The sequence below is a fragment of the Nymphaea colorata genome, chromosome 8 (genome assembly GCF_008831285.2).
Source record: "Nymphaea colorata isolate Beijing-Zhang1983 chromosome 8, ASM883128v2, whole genome shotgun sequence".
Taxonomy (NCBI): Eukaryota; Viridiplantae; Streptophyta; class Magnoliopsida; order Nymphaeales; family Nymphaeaceae; genus Nymphaea; species Nymphaea colorata.
Genome location: NC_045145.1, coordinates 14,886,440 through 14,899,703, shown reverse-complemented (window position 1 = coordinate 14,899,703; position 13,264 = coordinate 14,886,440). Strand labels below are relative to the sequence as shown.

Sequence of the window (13,264 nt, the reverse complement as noted above, 5' to 3'; positions counted from 1 at the left end):
CGACTTGACCCTCTCAGGCTATCGCCCACATGCATCGTTAAATACGCAGCGGCTGCGGCATCTTAAATGTGAACAACTTTTGTAATAATCACATTTTATGCCTTGATATCTAGAAGAGAAGGCAGAATATCCCTAGCACGAAGCCATGACCTCGTGCACTCGCACGACAAAGGAGAATCAGATTCGCCGTCGCAGCTAAGTAAGAATAAAGGGTGTCTTCCCTTTTCATTCCTTTTTATTCTACCGGCTCCTCCATAGCAACTTAGCCTATGACCATGGGAAGAGGGCAGAAAATGAATGGGAAGATGATGACCAGGTGTTCTACTTGTGACTCACAACTTCATGTTCAACCTGGATCTAAGAAAGTATGGTGTTCAACATGTGGTAGCTGTACTCGGGTGCGGATGCGAGATCGCGCCCGGCGAGCTATCACTTGGCTCAAGGGATTTGTGAACGCTGTGGCGAATCCTAACAGTTCATATATCAACGGTACCCCACAGCCAAGTTTCCAGAGAACCAATGGCTCATCTCACTTAGGCCGGCTGCCTAGCTTCCCATCTGCCCATGGGAGCAAGAGGGCTCTTCTCTGTGGGGTCAGTTACAGGTCAAGGAGCTATGAGCTGCAGGGTACCATTAACGACGTGATGTGCATGAAGTACTTGTTGTGCCAGAAGTTTGGGTTCCCAGAAGATTGTATCCTCATGCTGACTGGTAATTAAAAAGAAAGAACTCGTCCCTTTCTATTTTAATTTGGACTTGTTAGATACATGTGGCGCTTCAGTGGCATATTATCATATGGTGAGCACACTTTTGTTTGTACAGCACTAGCACCATGATGCATATGATTTAATGTGCTTAACATGGTTTTTCACCTTGTGCGGATGCTTGTCCTGTCTCTATATCATAAGATTTTTCCCTGTAATTTGATCTCTTTAAGTCTCGTGTAAATCTTGGAACTGGTGCTGTTCTGCTTAACCCCAGCTTGAATCTCAAAGCATGATGGTGACAATGATTGTAAAGATCATAAAAGTAGTACTAACAGTATCAACAATATAAGCGCACGATTCGTGAAGATAAATCTGAAAGCATGAAATCTAGCAAAACAAGTACGATTCATAAGTTCTGGTTACTATATAATTGAGATAGCACGATTCATAAGTTCTGGTTACTATATAATTGAGATAAGGTGTTCTGGCCATAAGTTATAGTGGCAATATGAATATACTACATGGTTAGAACTGTAAATGTCTCTGTAACAAACAACTGTTGCTGCAATTATAGAATTAAGCATCTTTTCCCAAGTAGCTGACAGGTTTTGATGGTTGCTTTTTGCCATTTGTTCTAGAGATATTTTGGTTGGACTCGTCCCAACTTGTATTTGGGTTTGTCTAGATTTTGTTCCTGACCTGTGGGCAATTGACACATTGGTTCCTGCCTTATTGTGACAGATTCATTTATGACGGTCGCAGTTTTAAGCCAAGTTCAGACTGTGATTGTTTTATGATTTTATCCATGCTTTGCAGCTCATCAGTCATGTACTTGGATAGGGGGTTTGAGTCATCTGAAAAGTGCTTGTCCGCCATTGTATGAAATTATACATTTTGTTTTTTCCTTAAGGATGCTTGCGTAGACTCTTTGAAAACCTCACCTACCAGTGTGGTGATTCACATTTATCTTTTGCAGAAGATGAAAGCGATCCATCTCGGTGGCCCACCAAACAAAACATTCGAATGGCAATGCGGTGGCTTGTACAGGACTGTCATGCAGGAGATTCATTGGTTTTTCATTTCTCTGGTCATGGGTCGCAGCAACCAGATTATAATGGAGATGAAATTGATGGTTATGATGAGACACTTTGTCCCTTGGATTTTGAAACGGCAGGAACCATTGTTGATGATGAGATCAATGAAACAATTGTCAGGAATCTTCACCATGGAGTGAGACTTCATGCAATCATAGATGCTTGTCATAGTGGCACTGCTCTTGATCTGCCCTACGTGTGGAAAATCGGTCGGTTAGTTGCTAATCTGAACTTTTTATTTTTCGTGAAGTCAAATGAGTTCCAAAGGGAAACTCAGACTTGATTACTTGAACCTTCCTGGGAGAAGCAGTATTATCATGTTACACGCTTCTAGCATCGCCAGTGATGCTTCATGGGAATTCAACCATGACTGGGACAATAAGTTCAATTAGTGCTGTGGAGAGGTTCTTTTGATGGTTCACCATCTTCTTCTCTCCAAGTCAATCAGCCTTTTTAAAACTAACATTTCTGATGGTTCCACTCGGGGTTAAGCTTCAGTGTTAGTAACCTTGTGACAACTGAAGTTAAGATGTCCTTAAACCTTACTCCCACCGGGCATTTCTAATTCGAATCCTGATCTAAATAGGAGCGGGCTATACGAGTTGCAAAACCAGCATAGTTCACTACCAGCGGCAGCAGAGAAGGGTACAAGTGGTGGAGAGGCATGGTCATTCTGCAGCTGTGATGACCATCAAACCTCAGCTGATACCTCGGTAAGGAACACCAACATAGAGAGGTACACAGTATGTAAATTCCTATTATGAAGCAATTCCTGGGTGTTGCATTTTAGATTAATGGAGGTGCATCTATTTTTCTGATCCAATTAGCTTTCTGTTGCTATTTGATGTGTTGTTTTAAAATATGGAATACAGTATGGTATCTGTCATCGTAACCCAATGATTTTTGTGGTTAAGATCCTGCTCTTTTGACTCAACTTGTTACCTAGAAACGTCCTTTTCTCTCCATCTCTATCAAATATGTCAGTAAATAGGGGAGGAAGAAAAAATACCATTGGAGCAGAGACTATAGCAGTCATATTAATCTTTCCCTAGTAAGATGCGATAGAGATTATTTTCATAAGGTTAGGAACTTAAAATCGAGTTCTAGAAAGCACTCTGAATACGAATGAGATCTGTCGAGAATGGCGTGGAATAAAGTTCACAAGCGCCTATTTACCAACACAAACATGGTTGGCGTTTAAATACAATATTTTCCAGGTCGAATGACTCAAGAATTAAACTTTTATGAAATCTTCTAAGGAAACAAAAAATGTCCAAGATACTAGGCGCAAGACTCTGCTGGATACTATGAAGCAGTAGTCCTCAAAATTAAAAAGCTCCTCAACGCAGTTTCCAAGCAATTTATGGAAGCGCACATTCAGCTTAAGCATCTTCCATGCCCTATTTTTGAACAAATTTAGTTGTAAATATAACAAAATTCACTCTATGGATTACCGTGCAAAATAAATAACGTGTGGATGGATTTTCTTGCTATGCAGGCTTTTACTGGAAATACAATGACAGGTGCCATGACTTACTCTTTCATTCATGCTATTGAGAATAAGGGTGCTGGAGCAACCTATGGCAGTCTGATGCATTCCATTCAATGGGCTATCAGAAATGCTAATTTAGGAATTCAGGGAAGTGGCCCAATTTCCTCGCTCTTGAAAAGAGTATTCGGCAATGGGTTGGCACAGGTGATTCCCTTTTCTTTGTCATTTGGACCAAACGCATTACATATGCAAAAAGCCTAAAAGACCGCAGCCATATTTTGGAATTGAATTCGTGGAAGTTCCTCGGCTGCTGCTGTTGCAATTATTTTTGCCCATGACCCTCTTTGGGAGTAGTTAACCGAGGACTTTTCCCTCTAATTTCAGTTTAATTGCCTGCCATTCATTTAATGGTAGGCTTTTCGTTCCAAATCCTGAAAACCTTGTGCTCTTGCATGTTTTGGCCTTTGACTTAAAATTTTGTTGGAAAAAGTTTGTAGTCACCAGGCAGCAGTATGGATAGTGTACTCAGGTCTGGACTGTAACATAGGAAAATCGGTGCTGGCAACATCATCAGAGGTCACTGATGATTTGTAGCAAATGCATACTGAACGATAGCGTGGCTGTGCATCAAAATCATGAAATGGGAGACAGTGCATGGTTTCGATGGTCAATGTCCTTCTGGAACTGTAGCTAAGCACAAAGATAATACCATTAACCTAATAGCTTGCTGGGTTTCTGAAAAATAGATATACTTCAGTGATTGTCCCTCTCTGACAGGGCAGTTGAACAGTAGGGAGACAAAACCATGACGCCCCGGCATTATTGTGAAATGCTGCTCATCCATTTCTTAGCTGATTTGATACATAAATCATGCAGGAGCCATTATTGTCATCATCAGAGCCGTTCGACATATACCAGAAGCCGTTCTACTTGTGATGATTCATCTGTCGAGAATGGTTGATTTAGATGTTGAAGCCTAGAAGGAGACGATCGAAACCAACTTTACCATCTCTTCGTTGGGAGTTGTAGCCTTCTCCTGGGAAATCTAGCACTATATGCAGTTTGTGTTTTATAACCTATATGGACCGTCATTTGGTTAGAGAGCCATAATGATTTGAAACTGGTCGTCGAAGAGTGGACACCAACATGTTCAAAAGTTTACTGCTCCTGTTCCATGAAAAATTCAAGCTGGTTGCAGGAGGTTGAATAAAGTTTCCCCCTTTCTCTTCCTCAGGCTTGTCATCGTATCTACAATCCATGTAAGCTCCAAGAGACACATCTGTTGCTCAAGAACTTGGCTATTCAGCCAAGCCAACCACTGCTCGTCACCAACAATTGCAGTCTGAAATTTTCAGGACTCTTCGGTGCGTGCATATCCACGTGCGTGCAAGTTCGCATTGTCAGGACTATGCCTTCGCCTTTTTATCCATAAAAACTTAGAGACGGACAGAAGTATACACTACATTAAATATTCGATTTATTGCTAACCGGAGAATATAATCGACCATTTTCTACATGAAAGGAAAATAAAACAACGGAAAAAGGAAAAAGTTAACTTGTATACCTACTGGGTCTATGATATAAAAATATTAAGATATGTACACCATGCAAGAATTTGTACAACTACAAAGGGAACGAGAAAGTATACAATAAGTGCATCTGTCATGAATAATGCATTCTATAATGTGGATGACCTAATCCTTTACAGAAATAGATATTCGTCCACAGAATCCTTTACAGAGATAGATATTTGCTGACATTTGTTGATTCCAGTCTTTCTCTGTTTGTCAACCAACAAGTTTTCTGGATGCAGAGTACCACCTGTTATAGCATTGTTGCAAGTTCGGCCAGTCGGAAGTAGAGCTTGAGTACTGCTTAAGCCAAATCCTTAACACCTTCTCCTGATCTTCCAAAGCCAGTCTGTTAATTGTCTCCTCTATCACACCTTCCATATGTACTCTCTCAACGGATGATAAAACTGGTGCATCCGCGCCATTGCTAGCATGACAAAGCAATGGCATCCAACATAGCAGAAATTGGAGTACTTCTGACCGTTCGATCTTGTTATCTCCATCTTCTTCAACTTCCTTAATCTTCTTCAATATGAAAACTGCACAAGCCAAAAGGAACAAGGTAATAATTTATTGTAAATACCTGCAAGAACTTGACCAATCATGCCGCTCACTAACAAACGGTATAATATGAAATTGATTACATTAACAAGTATTTATCTAAATCATCTACACTGCAAGCTCAGCCTTTCTCAATTGCTATTTATTTAAAAAAGAAATCCCCATTTCTACTGCTGATCTGTAGATCAGATTAGATCAATAAACCAAACCAACCAGCAAAAAAGAATCAAATAGGATCCGAAGGTTTATGGTTTAACCAACGTTTTAGCTTTCGTTTAAATAAAGATTTCAAGATTCATTATGAACCTTCGTATAGATGTTTTAATGTGATACAATTCGCACGACCAACTAAAAGCATAGAAGATAGTACCAGCAAGACCAAGTTTCCCAAGCCGAACTAGCTCAAAAGAGCTGCTCGGTTAATTTACCAGCACTCACTAAAAGCAACACAGATTGCCTATACTAGCATACACAGTCCGGCCTTCTTCAACAAATCCATAACACAACAATTTGACTGCTTGGAAACAAGGTGTTAGAGGCCATGATAATTGCAAGAGGTTTTATGACTTTCACTGTTTGGAAGCAGTGTTGTAAAAATTAGCCTAATGGACCTGAATCGGCTGATTCGAGTAAAATCATATGCTTTTGATTCCTTAGAGGGTCAGAGATAACGTTTGTTGCTTTCTCTTTTTATGTTTTCAAAACTTTCTTCCTTTGTTTTTACTTTAAGATATAAAACTTTCATCTGATCCCATTTGCAAATGATTCCGAATCTGATTCTGATTCTGATTCAATTCAGCCTATTCTCTCAATCTTTTTCGGTCGGATTCGTTTCAGAACCTGATTTTAACGACCTTGTGGGGTTTGCGTGAAAGTAGTAACTACGGTCAGACATCGCACTACAGATTGAGCTGATAATTCGATTTCCGTACCACCCTCAGTAGGATGCTGTTGACAACACGAATTCTTCTGCTCTTGGGCGATCTCTTGTCACCAGCTTCAATGGACTTCATTTTTTATGGGCTATATCAATAAGAGAATATGGATGGCCGATAGCTCTCCCTTTTAGCAACGCCAACGCTATCAAATATCAAAATGAACTCCCAACAACTTGAGTTTTAAATTTCATGAATTTGACAAAAACCATACTTGGGTCCGAGTGCAGAAATTCCGTAAGGAGTCTTAACGGCGTTGATCTCGACACCAACCAACCATGGAGCAGAATGGCCGAAGTAGGCCCACTCCATTTACTGAAAGATCTGACCCAAATTGATAAGGGGAAAAAAGGCCGGCATAGTCGGCAGTATGGTCTATCCTGTGAGGGTACTCGTGGTGAGCAACCTCGCTTGGATATTTTTCCAGCCAGGTAAGGTTCAGCAAATAGATTGTAAAATTGCAACCAATCGTAATTAGCAAACGTCACGAGTCAAATTCAGACCCGAAGAACAACAGCCAGAGACCAAACACGCGTTCCAACTAGCATATGCGTAGGGACATTGTCGCCGTCCAAGGAAAAGCGACAGTGTCGAAAGCTTCCAAGCGATTCTCTACCAGCCAAAAGGACGGACGGAAATCAGGGCCGAGATTTTTCATCTCTGTTCCTCCCTCTGGGATGTGGGGCGAATCACCATCGCAGAAAGAAATCGGTGATCCACCAGACCTAATTCAGATAAATCGTTTTGGAGCAGGAGACCAACAATTACTACAATAATCTAGTTGTTTCCATTGTCGGTAGAGGGTCGACCACTGAACTTTGAGCTCATGTTCCGAAAACAGGAGAAAAGACTCGCAAGGTAACTGCAAAAATGGGGTCCAAATGCAAAAATGGACAAGGGAAATTGCTACGGCTGGGAGTTGGACGATGGAATCGTAATTTGTCTTGAGAGTACCTGAGAGTTTGACGATGCAAGTCTGGAGCCGAGGGTCAGCCGAGACAGCGAGTCGAGCCACACGAGAAGCCGATCCCAGACGTCGGATGGCTTCACCAACGGCTCCACAGACGTCCAGCTTCTGCGCAAGCCAGAGCAGCTCCAGAGCCAGCTTCTCCGCAGACAACCTGCTGTCCCTGCGCCCGGAAAACCCTAGGCGGCGCCTAGCCGCCTCCACGACTCGCAAAAGCCCGATGACCTGCGAGCCCTCGACCTTCTCCGAAGATGGGAACTCGCCCTCCGACGACGAGCGCTCCTCCATCGCCACCTCCAGAAAGTCGAGGGTCCTGCCGAAAGCAGAGGACACCACCGCGCGGTTGATCTCTGCCAACACCGCGCTCCCATCGCGGGCGTTCTCGTCGATGATTCGATCGGCGAGGTCGCGGACGACGTCGTACTTCCGTGAGCCCACGGGGATCTCGCTCGTTAGAGAGAGGATCTGCGTGAGGGCCCGGCCTATTCCGGAGTCGAGGACCGCGGGGCTGTTACTCCCAGCGGGCTCCGGGTTGGGAATCCGGCGGGAACCGGCCGGAAAGCGGAGGAGGAGGAGGCGGAGGGCGGAGAAGAGAGCGTAGAGGAAGAGAGCAATTGCGTACTGGACATGGTGGAAGATCCTGCATATCCTGCCTTTGGCGAGTACCTCGAGGGCTGAATCGATGCAGTAGAGCGGGAGCTTGAGAGGGAAGACGGTCGAGGGGGCCATTTCTGAAGCCCGACTCCACGTCCTCCCCGGAAATTAACGGGGCTCCCGTTTTTCGCGGGGAATGGAGTCAATCGACACGCTTCCGTCCATTAAAATAGTCGATTTTGACTTGTGTGAAGCTGTAAAGAACAAGCTTCCTGATCATCGAACGGCCATCTCATCCGTGGGTCTCTTTTCTGCCATCGCAGCCCCACCGGCTTCGGGTTCTTAAATGGAAACTTTATGCACTGCCCAAAATCTGACCTAATCGAATCCAGTTTTCGACTCGGGACTTGATTTTTTTAAAAACTGAACTTGGATCTGATTGCAGAGAGATGAACGGAGTTTTAGGCGAAATTGTGTTTATTCAATCTTATGAATTATGATCATCAAGTCACGTACGCAATCTTGCTAACTCGAGCTTGAGCAAAACTTGTTACCTTCATCAAACAATTTCGTACACTCTCATCTTGAAGAGAGTATGCGGGACTGAGCTTCTTCAGGCAATGGTCGCCGCCTCTCGCTTCTTTCCTGCTTTTATTGTCTTTGACTGAACATTCCAACAAGCAATTGGAAGGTGTTCCTTTTCTTGACTAATAGGCTAAGATGGAAGCTGGATTACCTACCACCCAGTGCTGCTTTTTTCAGATGGTGCTTCGCCAATAAGAGCTCCAAGTTGCCCAGGCTGGGCCCGACCCTAAACAAACCCAAGCTTGATGGACTCGACGCTTAGCTATCGGACCAAACCCAGCTGTGCCTGTCGTCTGATGATACCTGGTTTATTGTTCTTTCTTATTTAAAATTCTTATTACTTCTTTTCTAATATTTTAGAGACCTTTAGCAACACATTAAAAGTTTCCAAGGAAAGGAAGCGCTTCATTGATTGCTAAGAGTTTTCAATTGAAGCCACCAGTAACACGCCATGAGTTTTTAGGAAACCTGAATACCGGCATAACAGTGAGGAATATATATATATATATATATATATATTCTCATAACTTAACAAAAAAAAAAGTTTTAAAAAATGTGAATGAAGCAGAAAGATACTTGTGGACAAACTGATTTTATATAACTTGAATGCTTACAATCGATGACCACTTCAAATTCTGAAGACTGAAAGGGGCCCCACCAGAGCAGCTTTACAGCTATATGAATCAAGGCCAATAAGCGCTCTCAGGAGAACTTGATAGAAATTAATGCCCAAATGGTATGTGTACATAATATATGTTCTTATAACTCTGCTTATCGAGGCTTGCCCAACAAGGACTCTGAGTCAATCTTCCTGTCATATAGAGGTTCAATCAAGAATCTCTTCAAATGCCTGAAAAATTCCTTGGGCTTCTCTAGATTCACAGCATGGCCAGCATTTTTTATAACAACCAATTCAGCATTGTCTCCAATGTGTCTGCAAGTAGAGTCATTAACCAACATGAATTGCGGGAAGAAGCAAAAGGGTGGTGAAATCATGGAGAGGAAAGAAGAGAAGGAAAGCACGTAAACGAACTAACCCTTTAAGTCTGTGCCCCAGCTCCAGTGGGAAGATCTGATCCTGCTCACCCCATATAATTAGAGTTGGCTGCCACAAAAATGAACTCATTAGAATAGGCAGTGTGGAGTTATTTCTCCCTTTTTCTTAACCCTCTTCTTAAGAATAGGCAGCCTGTTGAGACATTAATGAGGATTTCTTCAATTAATTTTGCTGGACTCAGAAGGTTGCCTGAATGGGGATGCCACAGCAAACTCGGTACACCCTCGGTTGAACAGTGTAGTTGGATAAAGTTTATTAAGGTCCTTCTAAATTTTCTTCTTCCATTTATCACTAAGGCTCCGAAATGCTTGTGGACCAAATAATGTTAAGCCATACCTGGGTAATTCGAGGCATCTCGGAGCATTTCCTGTCCTTGACCAACTCCATGATCAGTTCCTTCTTCTCCTTTACATATTCAGTACACATGACCTACAATAATATTTCAGCCAGCATGTGTTAGTCAATAGGAAAACGAATCTCCACTAAATCTTAAGAACAGCACAAGTATAGTTAGACAATTTGAATATGAAGCACAGAACTAGAAATACGAGCGCTCCTACTGAGATCAGGTCCACCGCATCGAAGGCCTCTATCTCTCCCCTTTACCATTTAGAAAACTTATTCAGCATTGATAGTTTGTCCACAAGTTTGCACACAAAATTCCAGTGCCTGTGGGCATAAATACCGGTTGTAGTTAAACATTGAAAGTTACCCCATTTGGTCATTTCACTGTGGAGACTCTATGGTTACAAGTGAAGAAGTAACGCACACAGACTTTTTTTTTTTTTTTCCCAATCAAAATGCATGGATCGCGACTGTACAGTATCCCGAGATACCATTCAATCACAGCAATGAATGATATCAACCACTGTCCCTGGATCCTTATGTTTCAGGACATCACCACAAAACGACGGATTACACCGAATCACCAGCAGAAGGTTACTTATTTTTGTCGTGGGCAAAAACAAGTTCTCGGAGTTGATGATCGTGATGAATGATGAACCAGAGGCCAAGACCAGCCGCTTCGGCCAAATTGTCTGCGGCTTCTGTTACTCTGAACGAACAGCAGCTAAAACACGACTGTAACTGCTCTTAAGGCGAATAACCTCAACTGAGAAACCCTTGACCTGATTCTCATTCCCAATCGCTTAAAATTCAAGTCAACTTAGCCCTCTTTAAGTCTCAACTACTATCATGTGCACGCACAACCATCCCTACTGCCTCATTATTGCAGCACCATACTAAAGAAGCCATGTGTTGGTTGCAACCCAGGAAGAAACTATGCAATTCATTTATGCTGTCCAGCAGCTGTGCAATTCATTAATGCTGCTGTATGTTATCTCTGCCCACATAAGAGACAAACAAAGCGTCAGTACGTCAATTTGCACCCAGAAATGTGATAAGAGATCAATGGATCTCAATATTGGGCCGAGTGAAATTGGCATATTTGTTGGCAACCCTGTGGCTGCTAGTACTTGGGAAATTATAACATAAAACCTGCTAACAAATGCCACTGGCCAGAAACCACCAACCACAATAGAGACAATGAAAAGGATGACACCATGGCATTATATTCCAAACAAAATTGCCAGCCATGAAACGGCCAAGAAAGGATCTGCAGATTGCAGAAACTAGCGAACATGCTTAGTTCTTTCCTAACTAAACCTTAGCAAGATATTCCTGAAGTCAGTGGAGCTCCTAAAAAATCATTATCCACGTCAATAATGAGACACCTAAAGAGACAGAATTTCCAATCAAGAGGTTCGTTTTCTTAAAGCGAGTCCCGACATAGGTATAAGTGAGGACGTTCCTTTTAACACAATGGTTCCAGACACGGTAATTTTTAATATGGAAAACTTCAGGAAAGTCTTCGACGAAAAAAAAACTCTCCAACTGTGCATGAAGAAACTTTTACATACAAGCTGCTTCTCTTTCTCCTTTCCCAATCCCAACTTCCACAGCTTTCCTGAAACAAACGCGGAGAAATAGTGCGGGAAATCTCTTAATAGAATTTTTCTTTTTCATTTAAGACTTATTCTTGCTTCCAACGCCCATTCTCTTCACAGGCTTTTATTCTTTTCCATGTAATCTCTACCCTGAACGTACTCGTAGCGATTGAGCACCAAGCATTTCATAGAGAAATCCAGCTATAGATGCTTGCTATAAAATAATAATATTAACATGAATAAAAAGAAAGTTACTGGGGAAAAAAAACAAAGGCTCTGCGAAGAAAATTCAAAGGAGAATGATGAAAAGGAAAAAGAAAGATGTTGCTCACAGGAGTTCCTAATTGAGCAATGTCTCCATCTAATTTCGTTGCATGAACCAATGGTCGCCTTAACACAAATCCAAATACGTCAACAAACACATAGAAATGCTGTGTTGGTTTTTGCTACCCAATACCATGAAAGAGCTACACGAACTTTGTCATGCTTTCTCAGTTAGTGGCAAACAAGGAAGATCAAGAAGAAAAAAGGAATGCACACTCACATGAATGAAATCCTCCAAGAAACAAGAGGGTGGCGGCCTTGGAGGTTTGCAGAAAGAGAAGCGCATCAATTCCCTGAGCTTCGCCGGCGTCTGCGGGATCAGAATCCCGACAGCCGCGTCCAAATCCGATACCTTGAACAGACCCTGCTCCAGGTCCTTAGGCTCCAAACAGACGCCGGTGCAGCAGAGCACAACCTGATCAACCGCCTCCGGAAACAATGCGGCAATTTGGTACGCAACAAACCCGCCATAGCTGATCCCGGCGACGCTCATCCTGGTGACGCCGAGCTCCTGCATGAGCCGGATGACGCAACGAGCCTGGAACGACTCAGTGCGATCAGGAAGTGTGGTGTACGACTCGCCGAAAAAGAGGAGGTCAGGGATGTAAACATTGTAGTGTGCGAGGAGGGCGCGGAGATGTCCGGCCCACTGCCACATCGCATTGGCGCCAAATCCATGGATGCAGAGGAGGTTGGGGCGGGCCTTCTTCGGAGCCTTCGGAACCCAGCAATGCATCGTCGTCCCATCGTGGAAATCCACCGTGGTGGGCGTCATCCCCGCGCGGACAAAGCCATATCGGTAGCAGTAATCCCTCGTCGCCGTGAAGCTAAAACACCGCGCCATCTTAGGGGGCCACCAGAGTGGAGTGGAAATCTGCGGGAAAATGAATGTTGGCAGCCGGGATTTCAACGGGAGGAGCTTTCTCAGGGGGAATTTCGGTGTGGGTAGGAGAGATTTGATGACCTTTTGAAGGAGTTTTTGCAGAAGATTGATCATTTGTGACGGAATGGATGGGATAGCATGGTGGTTTGATAGGACGAGAGCTCAGATGATCCGTAAATTCCGTTTGGGGTGGATGGATTGATGAGGATGGCGAGCGGTTGAGCCTCGATTAGGCAGGTAGGTTAAGGGACTAACTAAGGCCTCCTCCGATCGTTACAGAGATCCGGCCGGCTCGCCGTGGGCAAAGTGAGCAACGAATGGCGCGTTCCAGCGTCGTCTTTATAAAAGGACAGGGAGGGGGTGACTGGGCACAGAGTGTCCTTCGGGTTTGGGCCGCATCAAATTTGATCCGTTTTACTCGTTACCCTTGGACCCGTCCTATGCTATCTCCATTCACTTGGTCAAGAAACAGTTTGCTCATTTAACTCTTGAGAAATTTTCTTCTACAAGCCAACCTTCTGAAATCATTTGGGCCTGCAGTGTGAATT

At 43.3% G+C, this 13,264-nt stretch overlaps 3 protein-coding genes across 3 annotated transcripts; 1 reads left to right on the top strand and 2 right to left on the bottom strand.

The window, feature by feature from the left end:
* The first annotated feature begins 270 nt into the window (after positions 1-270).
* LOC116258941 (metacaspase-1-like) lies at positions 271-4,523 on the top strand. Its single transcript, XM_031636449.2, has 5 exons — positions 271-711; positions 1,684-2,014; positions 2,388-2,514; positions 3,300-3,497; positions 4,170-4,523. The coding sequence occupies exons 1-5, from the start codon at positions 276-278 to the stop codon at positions 4,227-4,229; spliced, it is 1,152 nt and encodes a 383-aa protein (XP_031492309.2). The 5' UTR covers positions 271-275; the 3' UTR covers positions 4,230-4,523.
* Positions 4,524-4,748: 225 nt separating this feature from the next.
* Positions 4,749-8,407, bottom strand: LOC116258942 (uncharacterized). The gene is made up of 2 exons (XM_031636451.2): positions 7,315-8,407; positions 4,749-5,403 (listed from the first exon to the last, which is right to left on the bottom strand). Exons 1-2 carry the CDS (start codon positions 8,054-8,056, stop codon positions 5,081-5,083), a joined length of 1,065 nt encoding a protein of 354 aa, XP_031492311.1. The 5' UTR covers positions 8,057-8,407; the 3' UTR covers positions 4,749-5,080.
* A 659-nt stretch (positions 8,408-9,066) lies between these two features.
* On the bottom strand, positions 9,067-13,041 carry LOC116259363 (uncharacterized). The gene is made up of 4 exons (XM_031637138.2): positions 12,054-13,041; positions 9,900-9,992; positions 9,544-9,611; positions 9,067-9,440 (listed from the first exon to the last, which is right to left on the bottom strand). Exons 1-4 carry the CDS (start codon positions 12,828-12,830, stop codon positions 9,278-9,280), a joined length of 1,101 nt encoding a protein of 366 aa, XP_031492998.1. The 5' UTR covers positions 12,831-13,041; the 3' UTR covers positions 9,067-9,277.
* Positions 13,042-13,264: the final 223 nt, after the last annotated feature.

Bases quoted from the DNA above. Each gene is read 5' to 3' on its own strand.
- LOC116258941 (XM_031636449.2), top strand. From the start codon at position 276: ATGGGAAGAGGGCAGAAAATGAATGGGAAGATGATGACCAGGTGTTCT. The intron at 2,515-3,299 runs GTAAGGAACACC...CTTGCTATGCAG, and splicing joins AAACCTCAGCTGATACCTCG to GCTTTTACTGGAAATACAAT. The intron at 3,498-4,169 runs GTGATTCCCTTT...TAAATCATGCAG, and splicing joins TCGGCAATGGGTTGGCACAG to GAGCCATTATTGTCATCATC.
- LOC116258942 (XM_031636451.2), bottom strand. From the start codon at position 8,056: ATGGCCCCCTCGACCGTCTTCCCTCTCAAGCTCCCGCTCTACTGCATC. The intron at 5,404-7,314 runs GTACTCTCAAGA...TGGCTTGTGCAG, and splicing joins TTGCATCGTCAAACTCTCAG to TTTTCATATTGAAGAAGATT.
- LOC116259363 (XM_031637138.2), bottom strand. From the start codon at position 12,830: ATGATCAATCTTCTGCAAAAACTCCTTCAAAAGGTCATCAAATCTCTC. The intron at 9,612-9,899 runs GTATGGCTTAAC...TTTTTGTGGCAG, and splicing joins AGATGCCTCGAATTACCCAG to CCAACTCTAATTATATGGGG. The intron at 9,441-9,543 runs GTTAGTTCGTTT...CTCTACTTGCAG, and splicing joins CTGGGGCACAGACTTAAAGG to ACACATTGGAGACAATGCTG.